The 18,938-nt window shown below is 39.7% G+C and overlaps 2 protein-coding genes and 1 pseudogene across 3 annotated transcripts; 1 reads left to right on the forward strand and 2 right to left on the reverse strand.

The window, feature by feature from the left end:
* Positions 1-1,988: 1,988 nt before the first annotated feature.
* On the reverse strand, positions 1,989-3,072 carry LOC148725674 (uncharacterized; annotated as a pseudogene).
* A 2,173-nt stretch (positions 3,073-5,245) lies between these two features.
* Positions 5,246-7,016, forward strand: LOC148725675 (ADP-ribose pyrophosphatase-like). Its single transcript, XM_088731194.1, has 3 exons — positions 5,246-5,404; positions 5,833-5,946; positions 6,423-7,016. Exons 1-3 carry the CDS (start codon positions 5,264-5,266, stop codon positions 6,528-6,530), a joined length of 363 nt encoding a protein of 120 aa, XP_088587320.1. The 5' UTR covers positions 5,246-5,263; the 3' UTR covers positions 6,531-7,016.
* A 548-nt stretch (positions 7,017-7,564) lies between these two features.
* On the reverse strand, positions 7,565-18,666 carry LOC111346047 (uncharacterized). Of its 2 annotated transcripts, none has more exons than XM_022953333.2 (3): positions 18,481-18,666; positions 17,813-17,882; positions 7,565-12,481 (listed from the first exon to the last, which is right to left on the reverse strand). In XM_022953333.2, the coding sequence occupies exon 3, from the start codon at positions 12,460-12,462 to the stop codon at positions 8,623-8,625; it is 3,840 nt and encodes a 1,279-aa protein (XP_022809068.2). In that variant the 5' UTR covers positions 12,463-12,481; positions 17,813-17,882; positions 18,481-18,666; the 3' UTR covers positions 7,565-8,622. The 2 variants fall into 2 exon arrangements, with proteins under 2 accessions (XP_022809068.2, XP_088587319.1); XM_088731193.1 differs by having other exon boundaries at positions 18,507-18,665.
* Between the last annotated feature and the right edge of the window lie 272 nt (positions 18,667-18,938).

Here is an 18,938-nt window from a genome sequence, read left to right on the forward strand (position 1 = left end):
TTGTCACAGCCAGTTAATGTGCTGCCCTCCAAATCTTGTTGACAATAGCACCACAGCCTTTCCTCTTCTTCATCACTAAATGATGTTGAAGAAGATGCAATGGCTACAGCTTCATACCCTGGGCATTTATATTACTTCACTACAATTTCAGGCAAAATGCACTTGCTTAAGAAATCAGGAAACAGAGCATGCATTTTCCCAAAACTCTGTCAGGAAGAATTTCTGCACAAAGCGATCTATAGTTGTTCACACCACAAAATCACAATATTCAAGCTCACAGATAAAGATCTGGGCCTGAACTTGGTAGTAGGCATGACTTTTGTCAAGATGAACTTTACCAAACCCATCTTTCTTTAAACAAAAGTTGGTTTGGCCAGCAACCTCAGCGATTGTGGAATCCTTGTGTGCATATGGACATTTTATTCACACACACCCATCCCACAGCATTTGCAGTTAATAATCCCATCAGGTAAAGCTATGAAGTATGGTCACCTTCGATCAATATTGAGACCACTGTCAGATATCGTCAAAGACTCGTGGTCAGAAATTGTCAAAGACTCATGGTCAGAAATTGTCAGACTGGTAAGCTTTGTGAGCCCTACCCTCGTTTTCTCAACCCCACCTCGTGGCCGCAGTTAAAAACTTGTGGGCTTCAGGGTAGGATATGGACTTAAACAAGACTCTTAGCAGGTTTAGCTGTATTTGTTTTGCAAGCAGTTTTTAGATTGGAAGCAGTAATACGACCTGCCAGCCTGCCATTTGGTACCAAACTTTATATTGTGACTGCTTTCTAGTTGAAGCTTCTATTGCTCCACACTCATCAGGTGTAATCTCAAGCAATATTTGTTGACACTGCTGCAACAACTCTATGTACCAGTAATCTAACTGCAAACACTCTTCTCTAAAAAAAAAAGCTATTGGGCAAGGGCTTGGGTACATTAACAATTTCTTTACAAGTATACTGCTCATTTAAAGGTGCGACAAGGGACAAGACTTCTGGATTTACTGTACAGCCAGAAATACTTCTAAAAATAGTTTTCTGCTCTTCTGGGGTTGGGTTACCGTATTTATTCGTCTATAAGCCGATCTCGGCTATAAGCCGAGACCCTAAACTGCGGTCTGTTTTAATCGGGAAGGTTCTTAAAACATGTAAATTGAAAATACTCGGCTATAAGCCGAGACCATATTCTGAGAATTCCATTCTCGAACAAACTGAAATGAACGCAAAAGTTTCGAAACAGAACAGAGTTTTAATGCAGTATTGCCGTCGAAAACAATTTCAAGATAACCAGAGAGTAAGTCATCAGTGAGTCGCTTAAGGAAAGATCAAGAGAATCTCTTTAATGGAGAGCTCGAGATGTCAGCGAAACGCACAACGATGGGCTGTTATACTCCGAAATATTCGCGGCTGGATGAGAGATTACTTTAGTGGTTTACTGAGCAGAGAAGCCAAGGTAAGTTTTCTTTTTACGTGATCGCAAATTACAACACCGTAACATGTGACGAGTTTGTTTACCAGTTGTGGGAATGGGCAATTCTGATTGGTCAGTTTCGAAATTCTTAAATCAACTCCGCAAGATCTATACACTCGTTCAAAACCTGCAGAATCTTAAATACTCCAGACTGCATGGAAGATGAAGAAATCTACTCGGAAGAAACGGCAGAACTAGCGGATGAGGAGGAGATGGACGGCGAATTCCACGCCAACACTGAGGACGAACAGTAGGCCGTATTTACTAGGCGCCGAAAACAACAAACCGCTCCTTTTGCGCAACCACCTAAATAAACGTAATGACCAACTTCAACTTGTTTTGCTATTTACTTTTGCATGCAATATCTCGGCTTATAAACGAATATATCTATGTTTCCTTTGAATTTGCTGTCTCCAACAAATTATGTTTGGAAAAGTACTCGGCTATAAGCCGAGAACCCTTCTCTAGCACAAATTTTCGAGATTTTGGTAAAATTTTGTGAAAAAATCGCTAGGCTTATAGATGAATAAATACGGTAGGTGTCCTGATCCCAGGGTTAGATCTAGTAGCCATAGGACTAACCAGTGTTTCTCCACCATCAATTCATGCTTCCTTCAGGCAGAGGTAAAATCCATCTCACTTATAGGTAATGGGGATTTCTTTCATATGACTAGAGAGAAGCCATTTGTTCTTTTCCTGTGTGCATGTGGTAGAATCTCTAATACTAACGCCAGCCTCCACAGCAAAGAGCTCTGCCCCAACATGAGACCACCCTTCACAGAACCCTGCTATGCAATAGCAGTGGGAAGCAATTACAGTTCCAAATTTTTATGCCCGAAACCATGTTCAAAGTGGGATGCCCCGGGCTCTCTGTGAGCCATTCACCACGTGAGAGTACACAAAACGTCTTAACTCTAAATCCAAAATTTAGATCCTTGAAATATGCCATATCGCTCGCTAATGTGAGTACTATGAGTGATATGTCTTTTGAATTTGCAGCTGTCGTGTCAAGATCGACTAGATCGCTCTGAAAAAGGGCTAACGCTCGAAACGTCAGCTTTTTAACACTTAACGATGGCCAATTTACAATTTCAACTTAGTTGAAGTAAGCAAATTACCTAGTAAAACAAGAGTTGTTAGCCGAAGTCGATAAAAAATTAGTCCTTTATTTTGCTCTGTTTGCTTCTCTCCGAGATCATCACAAAAAAAATACACTACCGTGACTAACTCTGGGGAACACAACAACTTCATTTGGGTCTTTGTAAGTAGTTCACAATATCTGGATATTGAACGTCCAGAAGGAGCTCGATGTTTTCGGAGACATCACTTTTTCTCAACGCATATCGGTCGAAGCCTTAAACAGTTATTTGTTCGTGGTACCTTGACTTCGTAGGACCCTCTACACCCGCAAAGTAATCCGAATAGTGAAGGTTCACATCAGGCACGCCTTCAGAAGAAGCCGTTTTGAAAGCTTAGTTATCCCCCAACATGGCGGCCGCGTATGACGTAGCAAATTTTTGTCACGTGGTTGAAAACAAAGAATAGTGTTAATGAATTAGGATTCAATGGGAACCATCACTAGGTGTAAGATACATGACATGAGAGGTCCCAGGGAATAAACATATATAGCTAAGTTGCATGCATATTGAGGTTGTGATATATTGTGTAACTGTAGTTTAGGTAGTGATTATTAAAGTTCGGTCGGCCGTTTTAACCAAGGATTGGCGTCACTTTTCTGCAGTAAGACGCAACAAGTGTGAATATTTCACAACTCAATAATTACTTGTATCGCTTCATGCTAATAACACTTAAAAATCCAACCAGTCTTCAGACTCGCTGGAAAATTTTCTTACAGAACTAATCTCTTGCTTTGTCTGGATAACTATCGCTGTGTATGACAATTCTGAAGGCGAGGGCGACTGACGAACCACGATCGCACTTCGTAACGACGGCCAGCTTAAGTCAGCAAACAGCACAAAACTCCAAACAAAATGACTCCCCTGTACCGCTATTTGTTAAGACGTGGTTTTAGTATTAAAAACCCATTCAAAGGATCAACCATAATAAACAAGGAGAAATATCATGGATATTGTCCGACTTAAAACCATGCAAAAGGCCGATGTTTTCATCGAACTCAGTCCACAAACACATGGAAGCGACACCGCGGAAATACGTTTTCGTGACGTCACAGTAACTGGTCAGTGGTCATCAACTTTAGGCTGCCAAGCGGTTCCATATGTTCCATATGAAGACATCAGCTTTGTGCGTGGTTTTAAGTTGGAAAATATGCATGATACTTCTCCTTGTTTGTTATATTTGATCCTTTGAATTAGTTTTTAATACTAAAACCACGTCTTAGCAACTAGCGGTATAGGGGAGTAATTTTGTTTGGAGTTGTGTGCTGTTTGCTGACTTAGGCTTGCCGTCCAGTTACGAAGCGCGATCTTGGTTCTTCAGTCGCCCTCGCCTTCAGAATTGCCAAAAACAGCGATAGTTATCCAGACAAAGCAGGAGATTAGTTCTGTAAGATACTTTACCAGCGAGTCTGAAGACTGGTTGGATTTTTAAGTGTTATTAGCATGAAGCGATACAGATAATTATTGTGTTTTGAAAATATTCATACACTCACTTACCGCCGACGTGCGGTGCCTTTTCATTTTGGTAATTATTCGCTTGGATGAGAATTTTACCTTTGTGAAGGTGTAGTCTGATCGTCCGGGTGAGTGTAGTCCTGAGAAGGACTGTTGTCGGTGGCAGTGACTGACGTTTCGACAACCTGTGCGGAAGTCATCATCAGAGTCAAGTGAATGATTGTTGTCAGTAGAATGTTCTTATTCCAGTTCGTGTGAAATGATCGGTTGGTTTTGCCGTGATGTTATTGGCTGTAAGACTCAAGTGACGTAAGTCGGTCGTGATTGGTCTGTTTCGGTCTGTCGGTAAAGCTAGGTTGTTCTTTTTCGGTCGTTTGTGATGTTTATGTCGTGAATGAGTCGTTTGTATGGGGCGGGTAGTTGTTGACATCTGTTTAGGGGAGTCTGTTCTAAGTTAGTAAACCAGCTTTCCAGAGTCAGTCGTTGAAAATAGTCAGTGCTGTAGGTTAGGCATTGCGCAGAGTCCCAGTCAATGTTGTGGTTGGTAAGTCGATGGTGTTCAGCAATGTGATTGCTGACATCACCTTTCCTCGTCGCCCGTCTGTGTTCAGTCAGTCTTGTTGTGAGGTTTCTGCCAGTCTCACCGATGTAGGAGGCTTGGCAGTCGGAACAATTGATCTTATAAATCGTTCCCTGTCTGTTCCTCGGTTCGTCTTTGTCTTTAACGTTGGTTAGTAACTGACGTAGTGTGGTGATGGGTTTGTGGGCGACGCGGATATTCAAAAAAATGTTTTGGAATTCGTCGCAAATAAAAACCCGGAGAGCTTGGAATGGGAAATACCCGGGATATAATTTTCTTCAACTTACGACGATAATTACATATATATGTATATTAGGGAGTCAAAAGTAATCCTGTATTGCATTAGTACTCCTTTTCCACACATTCCGATTGTGCAACAAAACCAAGCCACTTCCTCAATCAATCAAATGGAAAATTAAACGAATCGGTCGCAAGCATTTTCCCGCACTTTACGGGGCCATCCACGTTTCTTTACTTCGCCTTCTCATTGACGTCTCTTTATGGTAGAACTCGAATAGCGGGCAGCTATTTCTTTCTTTTTCTTCGTCTTTCTGTATACGTTTTTTTCAATCCCTGTACTATTTTAATCGTTTTGAATGGCCTAAAATTTTCAGGAACTGATGGAAACTGGCGATTCAGGGTTGTGTACTATGAAAAGGGTTTTTACCAACAAAATCATTGCGGTTCTCAAGTCTGATAACAACGAGGGAAAGGAAAACTTGGGAAAAAGTATGGATACGATTGTTCAAAATGCTACGGAGGTATGTTTTAGTATGCGATGGTTTTTAAGGGTACTAGTTATAGCTTCCTTAATAAAAGATTTCCCCTATAATGTTTCATTAAACTTACAATAGAAAAAGAAATCTATTTACGTGCGGGCTCTGTAACCTGATAAAGCATCCGCTTGGAAACTAAACTGAACTATCAGACAATGCGTTCTATGTTCCTTTTGCTTTAATTCCCCTTTGGAGTGATTTCCTTCAGCGCTAGGTAATGTCCTTTTTGTACCTTGCCAGGGCATGGAAAGACAATTTAAGGATTGCGAAGTGTTTTTTGCATTTGGCGCACAAAATTAAATGGGCCAGTTTTGATATGATTGATATGATTACCCTTAACTTCAGTTCTCTAAAAGAACGTGGACATCTTTTGCCATATCTCTTATCACCTTGATCAACTCGTAAACTTGTAGGTCTACAGAGGATACGTCGATGACGTCAGAAATACAGATAACGCTTGGTTGGAAACAACGACAATGCTTTTCCGTGACAATAAGAGGGAAATGCTGGGTGACATCGAATTTGAGGTATATAGGCACATGATACAATACTGATTGAACAGGCCCTTCAGGATTTTTGCATAAGTTTTTTTATTCCGCTTGGCCTTTAAGTAAGAAAAAGACAACTTATCAATGCCTTAAAAGTTATCATTTAAAAGGAAGAGTCAAAGGTTCATGTTAACAACTCCTTCCGAATAATTAACGAATCGACAGTGGTTTAGCGTAGTCTGTACTTTTATCGACAACGATATTCGTCATCATGGTGGTCAAAATGTTGCGGACTCACGAGGCGCAGCCAGGTGAGTCTGCAACTTAACGCTAGACCACTGCCGATTTGTTTTTTTACCACCACACCGACGTCAAGTAAATCGATTCTTTCAGTACGTGACAGGTTGACGTAAGCAGCGTTGTCTCTTATCTTATCGACAAATTGGTGAATCAGATTGCGACATAACTGCCAGTTGTGGTAACATTTTGTTTTCATCTTTCCACTCATAATTTAGGTTGATTCCAGTTTGTGCTGGCAAGAGGTCAGCGGTCACACCAAAATTCATGACAGTCATGCGCATATTTTGAGCAAAGTGGCCGCGTTGGGAATGGCAAGTTTTTAAACAACAGAACAACGGAACTGGTTGTCTGGTTGAGAATAGAAAAGGATGATATGCTTTATCAAGAATGTATAGTTGTGGAATACAGGGACCCGTGTAGCAACGTCCATGGCCATCGAGCCGTAGCTAGTGTTAGCCATTAGCTCAGTGCTTTGAGGAAGCAAAGACCATTTGACGATTTTAGACGAAGATAAAGACCAACGAAAGAGTTGAAATGAACTGTATAGAAAACTCAGTTGTGTTAGATCTTGGTCTTCGATCTAATATGATTTTCCACCAACGCTAGTTATCACGACAAAATAGAAGAATGGATATCGTTTAAAAAAAATAGAAGTTAGCTTGCGAATTCTAACGTTAAAGCAAACCTCGCCTTGAATCTTGAATTTTTGTGGTTGGATGCCTCATCTTCATAATCATAAACTTTATTTCATCTCGAATTTTAGAGTAGCTTGTTGGAGCTAATATCTTCGAGAAAACATAAAATGGAGATTATCTATATAGTAGCCTATATATATTCTATGGAAAAATTTACTGCCTGACGAGTGAATTCCACGTTAAATTTCACGCGAAAAACTGATATCGCACGAATCGCGAAGCGATTTCAACTCACGGGAAATTTGGCATTTTCAGGTTTCCAAATGTCAATCTCCCCACACTTGGGTCTCCATTGTGAGTCAAATTCCCACCCCTGGGGACCACAGACCTTCATGGGCAGACTATACACAGACCTTTGTGGATGTCAAAATCCCCACCCACGTGCGCTTTACGACATCTAATTCCCATGGGTTGCTCAGCGCCCCCATCCTGGGGCAAACCATTGATAGGTGCATTATTGCAAACAACACTCATCGCTTTGGTCTTTGACGTAGGATCAAGTGCAATCCAGGCCTTAAATTTTTCATCTGCTCTCCACTTTCCGTTAAAGACACACTTCCCCATTATCACGAAGCAAAAGAAAAGCCAGAGAAGAACAACTGCTAGTGCATGAACGCGAACAAACATTACTTCCCTCGCTCGACTAACGCGGGAAACAAATAAACCATACACCGAATGCAAATATGGCGTCCAATTTGAATTGCCATTGTTCTGGACTGACTAGCCTCGTCTTCAAGTGGAAACACAAAAGGATTATTACATGTGTGAGAGGCTAGTCAGTCCAGAACAATGGCAATTCAAATTGGACACCATATTTGCATTCGGTGTATAACGCATTGCAAACACAATGAACCACAATGAAATGCAAGGCATTGGAGACTGGGCTCTCGGACTTGAAACAATCTCCTTCTCCGACCGTACCGCCTCTTATCATAAAGTGTTTTGCCGTTTGCCAAGTTAATTCAAGTGAAATCAACTACTTTGCAAAGATTTCAGCTAGCTTTTAAACACCTGTTGTTCCTTCAGAAAAATTCCAGACTTAATCCCATTTTTCAAGACTTTGCCTTTAATTTCCGTACTTTTTCCAGGTTTGGAAAAGTAGTTCGCAAATTTCCAGACTTTTTCAAGAATTCAAGACTTTGTACGAACCCTGTAATTAAAATCGGCGTTGTGGGCCAACCTCAACGAAAAGAAAACTTTGCTGCCAACTTGTTATACAGTTGTATTCGTAAATTATTCACAGGAAAAATACTTGAAAAAAACTTAAAGGCACCAACAAAGGCAAAAAGACAACTGGAGAAACTGAAACCTAGAAGGGCACTGACGAAGACGAACTTAAATACGAGACCAACGTTGTAGTGAAAATCAACACCTAAAAAACACGCAAAGAAACTGCATGAGAAAGAGCAAAACAAACTCGGTCGCTGACACGGGATTATCGAAACGTAAAGAAATGATGCACTTAGATCTTAAAAGAGATGTTTGCTTGAATGTCAAAAGTTTTTGTAAAACTTGTGTTGATTTCTAGTCAACGAAATAACTTATAACTTGGCCTACATTGCTATGTTTTCGACACCCAAGTGTCGCTAGTCACTAGGTTAATTTGAGTTCTCTTGAGAAAACTGAAACAGTTGTTTGCTTTTTTCTGTTCTCTTCTTTGAGGACGGAAGGACAGTTGTTATCATTGTTTGGCAATCCATCACAGCAGGGTTCAGTGCATTTAACCATTGAAAACCTTGGAAATTTCTGCTCGGGAGTCATGCCAATTTCCATGCTTTACTGCGTTAAACACTATCATAAAAAGTTTCGGCAATGTCGTTAAAAATATTCGATCCGTCAGTAACTGTTTTTGAAATTCAGTTGAACGGGTTCGATCAGACACATGAGCGTAGGCATTCCTCATGAATCTGATCAGATGTACTCCTGATTTTGTGTCGTACCTTCTTCCTCTGCCGCTCGATGTCAATTCGGCATATAGTGTCGGGAATAATCGATCCCATTTACTGGAGAGCATGGTCCCTACTTTACGTTCAATTTCTTTTTCAACAAGAGATGGGGCTGCTCTGCCGTACTCGCCAATTTCCTTTTGATTGGCCACGGCAGTAATAAATGCAATCTTTGTCTCATCAATCCAAAAAAGCGGATGCTTTAGGGCCGCTAAGGCATTCGGTCGCTCATCTCTGTTGCCTGTTAACACCATTTCCAGGAGGTCCTTGCCTTCGTCGGAAAGATCCGGACTTAAGGTCAAGCGGCCAGTTGTGATGTTGGTCTCCACGATGTTGCACTCAGCTAATGAATTTGGGAGGCCACTTGCCCCTATGGTGAATGGATGACGCTTGTTAGCGAGAATAAAATGCAACACAAGACCGAGAGAGAAGATGTCCGACGCAAAACTGTGTTGGGGATGTCCACTAGACGACAATAGCTCTGGGGCCATCCAAACTCTGGTGCCAGCATTGCTATGGAGAACGCTGGATCCCTCTCCACCATCAACCCTCTTACTCAGTCCAAAGTCGCTGATTTTCAGACGAAGCCTAGGCTTAGTGGTGTACAGGACGTTACCCGGCTTTAGGTCTCGATGTAGGATGTTGTTTCTATGAAGGTACTCCATTCCTTGCAAAACATCCTTGCTGAGTTTAGTCAGGGGAGAATTTAATAAAGACAGGTCATTAAGTGTGCCTTCCATCAGCTCTAAAACGATCCAAGTAAAGTCTGTCTCCAAAATGATGTTGAAATACTGAACAATATGATCCGAATTGGATAATTGCAACAGACTGTTCATTTCTCTATCGGCTTGCCTCGTTGTTGGGCTGCGCGTCTCAATTCTCTTTAGGGCGACTTCTCTACCGTCAAGAACATTGATGGCCGCAAACACCATACTTGACGCACCAGAGCCAATAGGACCACTGTAAGAGTAGTTGTCAATCTTACGAACATCCTGCCCTCTTGCGACCATAGAGAGTCGTTCTTTATGGTTGCTGGACTGTGAAACCCATGGATACATATGTAAAGGTTGTTTTCGCTGTCTATCATTTTTCAGCATTGCAAGCAATCGTTTGTTCAACCACACCAAGTTTCTAGCAGAGGTATTTTTTTTGTTTTTCAAGTCACTACGCGCTCCATACGCAAGAACCCTAAGAATGACCCTCTTATGAACAGAAATGTTTCCTTTGCGTAGAGGAAGGTGCATTTCTTTTCTGCAAGCAATGTGGAGCCCCGTGTCTCCTTCTTTGTTCTGAGCATCCACTTTAACTCCAAACTTCAGAACAAGGTCAATCAGAGGTAGTACTCTGGAGTTGTTGCAATTACATAAAAGATGCAAAAGGGTATTACCCCTGTTGTCCGTTCGGAAAATGCTTTCTCTGTTAGTGTTAATGGCCACATCAATAAAACGTTCTAAATCGAGGAAACAACTGTTCTTTATCAAAACTTTGAAAACGTTCTGGCCAACCTTGTCCTCCTTCCACGGGTCCATTCCAAGGTTTATACCTTGTGCCCATGAGCTGACCTCTTCCAATCTCGGTGATGGTTCCTGGTTAGCTTCGATACATTTGCATAGTAAGGGAGTGCGGTCGTTATAGTCAGTGACGTTGGGCTTAGATCTCTGTTTCAGAAGAAATTCAGCCACGCTCCACAATTTAGCTAAGTGTAAGGGAGTCTTTCCTTGGTGATTCCTCACTTTGACATTGCTGCCCACTTCAATAAGAGCTTGTCCAATAGCTTCCATCTCAGGGGCGTGACGAGAATAATGACCAGCCCATAGGTGAAGAGCAGTATTTCCAGACATATCCAATGACATCAACAGCTTTTCATCATGTTCTGAAACAAACTTGATTATTTGAACGCACCAGTTGGCGGCACAGCGTGGTTCTATAATTCCTGGATCTGAACGGCCTTGATATTTTTCCAAGTACTCTTTTGAGTGCTCTACGGCAAGATGTAACAGAGATTTGCGGTCCTCAGTGTTTGTGGTAGTGAGTTTAGCTCCTGATTGGATAAGAAGATTCCAAATAGGCAATTTATACCCAGAAAAAAACTCTTCAAGCTGCTTGTTTGACCTTTCTTTGGAGGCATCGAATAGAATAGAGGTCTGTCCGTGTTTGTTTATAACATTTGGTTCAGCCTTGTTTTCCAGAAGGAGTTTGGTAGTTTCGATGTGTTCGTTTCTTGTTTCAACCGTTGCATCAGCTACGGCGTAAAACAACGCTGTGTTACCCATTTCGTCAGTGGCATGGATATCGGCTCCAAGATCTACCAGGGTCTTCAACAAAACTGGGCTCGACACTGTGCACATTAGCGGAGTCTTCCTACCAAGATCTTTAATGGGTACATTCAGCGAACAGCCCGCAGAAACCAAATGCTTTAGCATCTCCGCCAAGTACTCTTCCGTCCAACACGTTTTTTCTCTAAGTTCCCTTGGTGTTATTATTTGGAATTCTATGATAATCTGGATGAGGAACGTCGTCTTGAATTCCAAGGTTTTAGTTTCATCTAAAAACAGCCCTGCAACTTGAAGTGGATTACACTCATGATGATGTCTTTCACGTACACCACGTTCGTTTACCTTTGGAAACTGTTCTGAGAAACAGATACACGCAAGCCAAGCAGGATCAACAACATCAGTTGCGCCTAACAGCTCTGCCACAATAGCTTCATTGTGACAGCGTATCGCAACTTCTAAGGCTGTTGGCCTAGTAGAGTTTTTCAGGCGAAATTTGAAACTGCTACTTCTTTTGAGCAGCCAGCTCACTAAGTCTTTATCGCCAATAACTACGGCAGTATGTAGCAGAGACCAGCCATCAAAGGTTATGTTGGCTGGAACGCCCTCCTGAACCAGCGCTTTTATTCTGTTGGCAATATCAGCCACTTCCCTTTTGGCAAGTAAAGGATCAAGGAGTTCCTTTACCTCAGGTTTTGTTTCTAGAAGGTCTTCCACCTTCACACCAAATGCACTTGGGTGAGCATTCTTCCCATTCTGAAAAAGCTCTTCGTAAACGGCTTGGGAGCAACCAGTTGTTTCTACTTTTTTAAGAGCCGGACAATACCACTTAATCCTCTCAATTAGTGAAAATGCCAGTGGTTCCTTGCTACCAGGCTGAATTTGGATATCGTTGAGAATGAGGTGCCTCAACATTCTTGCAGGCTTGCATGTTTCCAACAGCTCATTCGATGAAACACAGCGCCTTGAAAGATCGAGTGTTGTGGTGCCTTTGTTGACCATTTCTAAAGATACATCCGATTCAGCGCAGCAGTTAACTATTTGTTCCACGCGTTTGACAGATAACAAACGGTTTTCAAGGCTGACTATCAAGGAGCTCTGAGGAGAAAGATTACTCTGTATACATTCCAGGACATCTCTTTCACCACAATCCACCAAGGTTGATATGGTGTGACCTGTGCGTTGACACACAATCCGGTCTAGGAGTTCCAAAGGCAGTTCTCCTCCCCCTCCTATATCCTGGACAATTTGTAAAAGAAGTTCCTCGACGTCTCTCGTGTGATGTCCGTTGCCCCTAACGGTCAAGTCGATACTACTTGTATTTGCAATGGTTTCCTCCATAATTTGAATTTCTGCAAGCCTATGAATAAGACGACATCGTCAGTAATTTTTAAGAACTAATAGTTTGCTCGAGCTTATTGTCTTTTAGACTGGCTAATCGCCATCCAAAAAAAACAAACTGAAACTTCTGGAGCTCACTTCTGGTAACCATAGAATATGCAGCTCACGAAAAACAATATACTTTTGTTTAAATAAAGAAGAATTGATGCAACAACACAAAACAGAAAAGACATGGATCAAAGTAAATTTTTGTTAAAACTTTGGAATTGCTCGCCCCTACATCACTCTACCGATATACAAGTATTGAGGACATAAATGGGAGTTTTTCGTTAGTTTGAATCAGTGGTTACTGCAGATGAAAACCCCATAACAATTTAATTCGATGTGCACATTTACCACGACAGAAAACGAGGCAAGGAGGGGGGGGGGGGAGGGGGGAGAAGGGGTAGAGGAGGTATATAATATATTTAATTAGCAATAAAATAGGTTTTTAGAATACAAATTTATTTCAAGTTCATCCAGTCAGTTTTCATTCTTCCCCGGCCTACATTTTGGTGCCATTCAGATGATTAAAAGCATAGGTAAATAATGGTTCCGAGAAAGTTATTAGTTCTAAAATACGTGTATAGCGAAATTTTGTCACTTGGAGAAGCTATGACATACAGCAATAATTCCTTAGCTTATGCATTCTCATTTTGATCAACTCAGACATTTTTACGTTTATAAAATTACAAAAACAAATCCTGAAATTTTTTTGTCCTACAATGCTCTGCGACTAATGAAGGTGGCACTTTTTAGGTGAATATGGCATCTATTTTCCGTAGTGTAATCCAACTCCAAGCCCATAGCTTTAAGAACAACATATTGCTTTTACCAGCCACTACTTTCGTTCTTATTTGTCTTCTAACTCATAATTACTCTTGCTTAGTGAAAATATGTATTTAACTAAGACGTTTTATCTGTATTTAGTGTCAAAATTCTATGAGGTCTATCCAAATAAACGGTGCGCAAGTAATTTGTAAATCGCAGGAAATAATTATGCTTCTTCAAAAATTAAATACATGGCTTAACTGAGAACCCCTCATAATAGAGTCATACCGACTGCTATAAATTTTCATTGGTCAACGAATGAAAAATATGGGGCAACAAATTCCAAGCTCGTTATTGCAAGTATGGAAAACCTTCAAGGTCACTGTTCACACACCTTCATATGTTAATTAAGAATTTGGGGTTTTCAAAGCTCGTGTATCTTTAACAGGGAACACTGAGGTCTCATGCAAATAAATATAATTGGTACCTTAAAATAATTTATGTTTAAATTTGAAACAAGGAAAAGGGTCCTGCTGTTTGTTTATGAGTGGGTGGACACTGTGTTTACTACTTAATTATTAATTCATCTTCCTTGAGTTGTGTTGTTTTATAGTTCTATAGGTAAACGGCAGTCGTGTTTCAACACTTCACCCCAGACAATGTATGAAAACGCTGAAAAAAGCCAAGTCATTAACACATCAAATGTGAGGCTAACACTCAGTCTATTGTCTTATCCGTGATCAACTAGGTACCTTTCTGCCTAACCACTAAAAATTGGTCATATTGTTTTTTCTTCTAATCTATCAAGATAGTTAAAAATGCAAATGAAGAAGCATCGAATAATATTTTGATGACAACATTAATATCAAAGTTTACGAAAGTAGTGTCGCTTGCATCAGATTTCGTGGCTTTAACAAATCAAATTGCTCTCAGTATGTTGCTTGCACCAATCAGATTGATATTGGTGTGCTGCTCTTACCAATCAGATTGTTTAGGGTATGTTGCACTCACCAATCACTTTGCTAATCAGTACCAATCATATTCTAAGAAAAGGATTGTTGCTTGTACCATCCAGACTGCAGCATAGGGGTTTGCGTATTTTGATCAGTATTCAAATTAACAGGTTGGGATTACCACTAACATAATCCTGCCCCATGAAAAAGTCCATTTTACTATGCATTCTAAGTGCAGAAGGCAAAGTCCAGTTATATTAGGCAACAGTCAATCAAAGAGTGCACATTTGTTTGTCCACATGGAAAACTATGACACTTGTTTCCTTTTCCCTTGGATTCCAAGTTTTTCCACTTATTCAGAGACAAGGTAAGCAAAATATATTTGCTTAGGGTTTCTTGGGAGTGGTGTTTTGATTTTTTTTTCTTGCAGTAAATGGATATGGTAGGGTGAAAAAAGTTGTGTAAAAGTTAGTGTCCTGTGCACCAGTCCAATGCACACATAAAAAACTCTTGTATAAGCAACCTGCGCATACGTTTGTTCTCTATTAGATGTTAATACCACCTAAATGTTTATCTATTTCTGTAATATTTTAAAGTTTTACAACATAAAAAAAAAAGAAGTCTTAGATAAGAAAATTGGGCAAAGAAAACAAATTAGTAATTGGTGGAGTTCATGTGTAAGGTACCAAGCAAATAGCCATTTGCTTAGATTATATGCTTTTAAGAAAAGAACAAGAAAAGAATCCTTCATTGAGTGACTAACATTACTATGATGGACAAATGATGCGGTGCGACTCAGTGTGATAAAAATTTGAATTATTTCAATTCCATTTCAATTTACCGAACACAAAAAGCATGAACTATTCAGGATTTCAAGAATACTCCCTTAACAGCCTTTCCATAACTTTTAAACAACACGTATTATTGTGTAAATTTTCTTGCCGCTTTTCGTAAACTTAATTCAAAATTGTTGAACAATTTTTTATTGACAGATATTTATGCAAGAACAGAAAAAAGACTTTTAAGTTTACAGTTAGTAATATTAACATTTTAAATTTGCTGTTTAAAAGAAAAAGATCCCTTAATACAAAAATGGTTGCCACAGCAACTGTCAGATTTTGGAATTCCCTTACAGATGGACAGCTGCAGTAATGTGTCCTTTCTGAACCTCTCACTCCTTCAGAAGAATGACTGAAGCATGTTTGAGCAATTTTCAAATACAAAAATTAGTCTTGAGGGACTGTCCATTCAGTTGAAGGGACGAGATGGCTGAATTCTGAGAAGCAGGGGCAGAAAGCAGGAATGCAGGAAGCATAGGTTAAAAAGGCAATTGCTAGTTGTGTAACAGTACTTTATATCCAAGTAAACACAAATTTCTTTCTGGCTGAAAGAACAGCATTCATAGCAATGAAATTAAAATAAATGTTCAAAAATGCAAATGGAAGGTTTGACAATTTATGTTTGGTGACATGAATCATCTGTTGAAGCCACACTACCAGACATAATTGAGGACACTTCTCCCAAACAACATCTATGATGTTCTTTCACCTGTTTTCCTCAATCAATGATAATTTCCAAATGAACGTTTTGAGTGGAGCAGAGGAGGCAATATGTTCCAACAAATGTGTCTGGGGTGCAACTTTAAAAAGCTCACAACTAGGGCTACTTACAATAAAAATCAATAAGTATATGTGATTATGGATATGCAGTTAGATAAATTAAAAGATGGAAACGAGACACAAATGTTATGTCTGGCTCTTTGATTTCTTTTCTGAATGGCATTATTCTGGTAATTTCTGCTTTCCTTTTAGCATGTGAATACACATTTGAAACTGAATTAGCTATTATAACTATTACATAAAGCACTGTCAGCTGAAACTTTTATCTCAGTCTATAGTGAGATGACAGAAAGATGGCCAAACTGTGATACCAGTTTTGTGAAAACTTAGTGAAAACTGTTCATATCAAGCACATTACTAGTCTGCACTCCTCTCCTAGTTAAAAAAAACAAACACACACATTTTGCCCCAGTTGCAAGTTAAACCTAGGTTTCTGATCTTTTTTTTATTAACCAGAAGACAGGAGTAAAATAATCTAGGGCATGCTAAACAGAACGATTTCTTACTTCCTTTCTCCTGTTCTTAACTGACAAAAAGCAAATACCTCAAAACCATAATTCTACTTTTCACCTTAGTGATGATTGGTTTTATCTAAGAAGAATGCTTGAACAGTGTTTTTGAACTGTGGTTTGGTCAGCACAAGTGATAAAACATTCAAAACTATTAATGAAATTTAACACCAAAGAATTTCTGCTAATACAAATGCAAGACACCCTGGCGTCAGGTTGACTATGGTACCTTATAGTTCACCACTAAATTTTCTGCGGTTCTTATTGGTTTAAATTGATCACGTGATGCAATAGTGTTCATCTGTGGAGAGTCACTATCAGCCTATAGTGCCCGCCTGCAGAAAATACCCGGATGGATAGTGCCCGTCCGCGGAAAATACCTGGATTGATAGTATTCATCCGTGAAAAGTTTTGAATAGTTTGACGGCCGCAAAGTTAGGCAGATCGGAAAAACAGTGACTTTTCAATTCTGACAGGAATAACATATTATTTAGCCAATGTATGGTTGCGAATTATTGACATTTGTGACAAGCTGTAGGTGCGGAAGAAAATTTAGTGGTGAACAATAAAAACAATAAAGTGTTTATGTCTCGGAACTATCGGTCTGATAGTTGCCCTTCGGAAATTTGATGTTCTTAAAACCAGCATATTTGTTTTAAGAACATCAAATTTCCGCGGGGTAACTATCAGCCGATAGTTCCTCAACAGAAACACTCTATTGTTTAAATGGTGTCTGACCATGATTACATTTAGCTACTGACCAAGGTTCACATTCAACCATGGTCAGACCAAAAACATTCACTATCAAAAGTATCTGATTATATAGTATAAAGGCTGATGTGCTTGAGAAAAGTAAAATAAATTTAAGTGATCTATCAATTGGTAAGTATCACCAAAATAATAACAACTGCTTACCATGGAACACCATGTCCAGTGTAATAATGGCACTTAAAACCTCAATGTGTCAGAAAAAAGATCAATTTATGAGGAATATTAAATTTAATTTTCACTGATTTTATGTTGCATTCGGAACCTTTATTTTAGCAAAAAGAATACATTGAGAATCACTTTTTCCCAGATATGGAATAACTTGTAAGACAGTTTTTCTATTTTTAATTAATTTTTTGTTCTTTTGTCTCTGCGCTCATGGAAATTTACAGCTCTTTTCATCTTGTCGAGTGTAAAACTGAAACTTATTGGCCGATTTACGCTGTAAGCTGAAACAACAGGCAGCAATTTAGGTGCATCCAAACATTTTTTTTACCTAGTAACTTGCGCAGATTATTTTTATTATTTAACGATCCATTTTCAAAGATCTAAGTTTCGTCATACATTGAGGTAGATGATATTCATGGTGAAACTGCTCTCGTTATAAGTAGATTGAACTTTATAAGGATCTTAAATGTATGGCACTTTTAATTTAATGCCAAATAAAAAGATAAAGCTTCTCCTTCTTTACCTGTCTTGTCAATCCCTCACAACTGAGACTACCAGCTTCAAAGTGATATTTCTTGGGTACGAGTCTTTCTCTATGATAGAAAGTTGTCTATTGGTTTCTGAAAGTCGATATTGCGTCAAATTATAAGGAAATCAACATGAACAATTTAATTCAGAACCGTAAGGATCGAAAATTCATGGTGAGAAGCGTGCAGGAGAAGCAAATTTACTCGGTAAAGGCTCACGGAATCAATCGTGCATTCTTTTACCCTCATGGATTGATCATGATACCCCGTTCGAAGATCGAAAACACTTAAGATCGTTAATCGGACTAAATATAGCGTCATCTCAGGTGGCTCATACGTTTTTGCGATCAATGTTTTCATACGGATGGGCTTGGTACAACTATAGATATGATAATATGGAAGAGAAATTCAAGAAAGATAATTATGGCCACCTGATCTTGGTCTTCGGTCGATAATCCTTCAGGGTCTATTTTGTCAGCAATAAGCGACTTTAAATTCGAAAGTTTTGCAAGCTTAACCATTGATCAGGCATTTTTCATCTCCTCTCAGAGGAATCCTTTCAAAACTTCGAATATTTCTAATATGAAACAACAAAGAAAGTACGAATAAATGCTTAACTTGGCGAGATATGAGCTATGCTGAAGCGAGGAAGGGAGTAGGTTACCTCTCGTTTTTTCCACAGATTCTCACCGTAAATCCAGTTATTCCACGTCAAATGTCTCCGAAGTCTGAGTGATTCCAAAATTTGGACGGGGATATATATACAATTGACTCGAACTCGAAATCCCAGGAGAAATTCTTTAGCTCGAGCCGTTAGAGCTTTCCCGCCTAAACAGATATTCTCTGCGCGCAGCTAACTACATGGTGTAGGCAATCATGTGGTGGTCCGCATCGTCCGCATGTAGTGGTCCAGGAGTAGAGGTCTGGTACTACTTATTCCCAGTCCTCCGTTGTAGTACTTAAATATCCCCAAGCCATCCTTAACCATACTTAAAAATCCCCAGCAATCCTTAGCCGTACTTAAGCATCCCAAGTCATCCTTAGCCGTACCAGGAGCCCATTATTAATGGGCTTCTGGCCGTACTTAGGCATCCCAAGCCATCCTTAGCCCTACTTAAGCAT

The sequence above is a fragment of the Stylophora pistillata genome, chromosome 8, assembly GCF_964205215.1.
Source record: "Stylophora pistillata chromosome 8, jaStyPist1.2, whole genome shotgun sequence".
In the NCBI taxonomy this organism is placed as follows: domain Eukaryota; kingdom Metazoa; phylum Cnidaria; class Anthozoa; order Scleractinia; family Pocilloporidae; genus Stylophora; species Stylophora pistillata.